Here is a 1,724-nt window from a genome sequence, read left to right on the forward strand (position 1 = left end):
AACCGTGTCATATGACCTTCCCAGCTGCAAAGTAAACTGGGAACTTGAATATTTTTAGTTGCCCTGAATAGAATTGGGCTTCCTCTAGTAAGGACAAGGGTGGGGGTCAATGTCTGTGAAACAACTTCTGTCTGTCTAAGTGTGATTAGCTGGTTAGAGCAACCTGGATGGAGAAGCTGATGACTGGAATGTACCCAAAGGACGAGCCGAGGCCACTCTTCAGGGACACATCCGTGGCTGGGAGGCCACTGAGAATTATTTATCTGCCCTCTGGGGCAAGGCTGTGGTCTAGCCTGGTCCGGCCCTGAAAGTAACACTTAGAGATACTCAAAGCAAAGGACCTTGATTCTTTGCTTTCCAGGAAAGCCCATAACGAATGTTCTTGCATTAAATGATGACAGAAGCAACCAGATAGCTAGGAAGCAACATGGAGAGTTTCCATAAAGGCCTGATCCCTGTGTTCATTTATAGTATCACAAAAATTCAGAGGTAGAAGAGACCTTAGAATCACTGTAATGTAATCTTTCTTTCATCAGGGAGAAAACAAAAGTAGATTAAGGTGATGCAACTTCCTCGAAATAACCCAAACAGCACCAGACCTCAGCCTATAGAATCTAAGTACTTTGAACTTTTTGTTCAAAACTATCTTCTCTGTACTGGTTCTCCTATGCGGAGCCGCAAAATCACTTGGGACACTGGCTAAAATTCAGATTCCTGGGCCCAGTACCCAACTTATTGAATCCATATTTTCGGGGATGGCTGCTGGGAATCTGAATGCTGAGCTGGCCTCGCGTGTTGCTCTGATGGAGGACCCGAGCTGAGCATCACCTGTGTCTTCCTGAATTCCGACCTGTGGGAATTTCTGTCCTGAGATTTGGTCAACATGCCCGTTGAGTTGCTTTCATCTCTAAATGGCTAACGGCAGGGTGTTGGGCCAAGACTATGGCGTGGAGGAGGATGAGAAAGAACGTAAGCGGGTCAAAGCTAGAATCCCAAAGCGATAATCTAAACAGTAGAAGATTCTTGCTCTTTGGCTAGTGCCAGTGGAATATGACTACTGAGAGATGCTAAAGAACGTTCCATCTGGGGCTGATGCAGCCTATTTCATTAAGACCTGTATCAGAATGGTTTTTCGCCTCCTGACCGCTGCCATCATGGGTCGCATGCACGCTCCCGGGAAGGGCCTATCTGGGTCGGCTCTACCGTGCCGCTGCAGCTTCCCCACCTGGCTGAAGTTGACCTCTGACGACATGAGGGAGCAGATCTACAAACTGGCTGAGAAGGGCCTGACTCCTTCACAAACTGTTGTGATTCTCAGAGACTCACTCGCTGTTGCTCAAGTATGTTTTGTGACAGGCCATCAACTCTTGAGGATTCTTAAGTCCAAAGGACTTGCTCTTGCTCTTCCCGAGGATCTCTACCGTTGGATTAAGAAACCGTTGCTGTTCGAAAGCATCTTGAGAGGAACAGAAAGGATGCTGAATCTGACGGATGCTGACTGAGAGCTGTTATTAGCCGTTGACTTGGTATTAGAAGACGGAAGAGTCCTCCCCTCCAACTGGAAATACAATTCATTCACAGCCTGTGCCTGTTGCATAAATTTGTCTATGTCCTCAAGCAAGAAAGCCATTGTCTAACTAGGGAAAAAAAAGACCTATATTGAAATGATTATAATTCTTAACAATAACACTATGTTGGCCATGGACAATCAAACTTTTTCAGGA

The 1,724-nt window shown here is 46.1% G+C and overlaps 1 protein-coding gene across 1 annotated transcript; it reads left to right on the plus strand.

Annotated features, from left to right (window-relative positions):
- The first annotated feature begins 1,124 nt into the window (after positions 1-1,124).
- On the plus strand, positions 1,125-1,502 carry LOC121104364 (40S ribosomal protein S13-like). Its single transcript, XM_040637077.1, has one exon. The coding sequence runs from the start codon at positions 1,125-1,127 to the stop codon at positions 1,500-1,502; it is 378 nt and encodes a 125-aa protein (XP_040493011.1).
- Positions 1,503-1,724: the final 222 nt, after the last annotated feature.

The sequence above is a fragment of the Ursus maritimus genome, unplaced genomic scaffold (assembly GCF_017311325.1).
Source record: "Ursus maritimus isolate PB19 unplaced genomic scaffold, ASM1731132v1 scaffold_21, whole genome shotgun sequence".
Lineage (NCBI taxonomy): Eukaryota > Metazoa > Chordata > Mammalia > Carnivora > Ursidae > Ursus > Ursus maritimus.

Coding starts and splice junctions, on each gene's coding strand:
- LOC121104364 (XM_040637077.1), top strand. CDS start 1,125: ATGGTTTTTCGCCTCCTGACCGCTGCCATCATGGGTCGCATGCACGCT.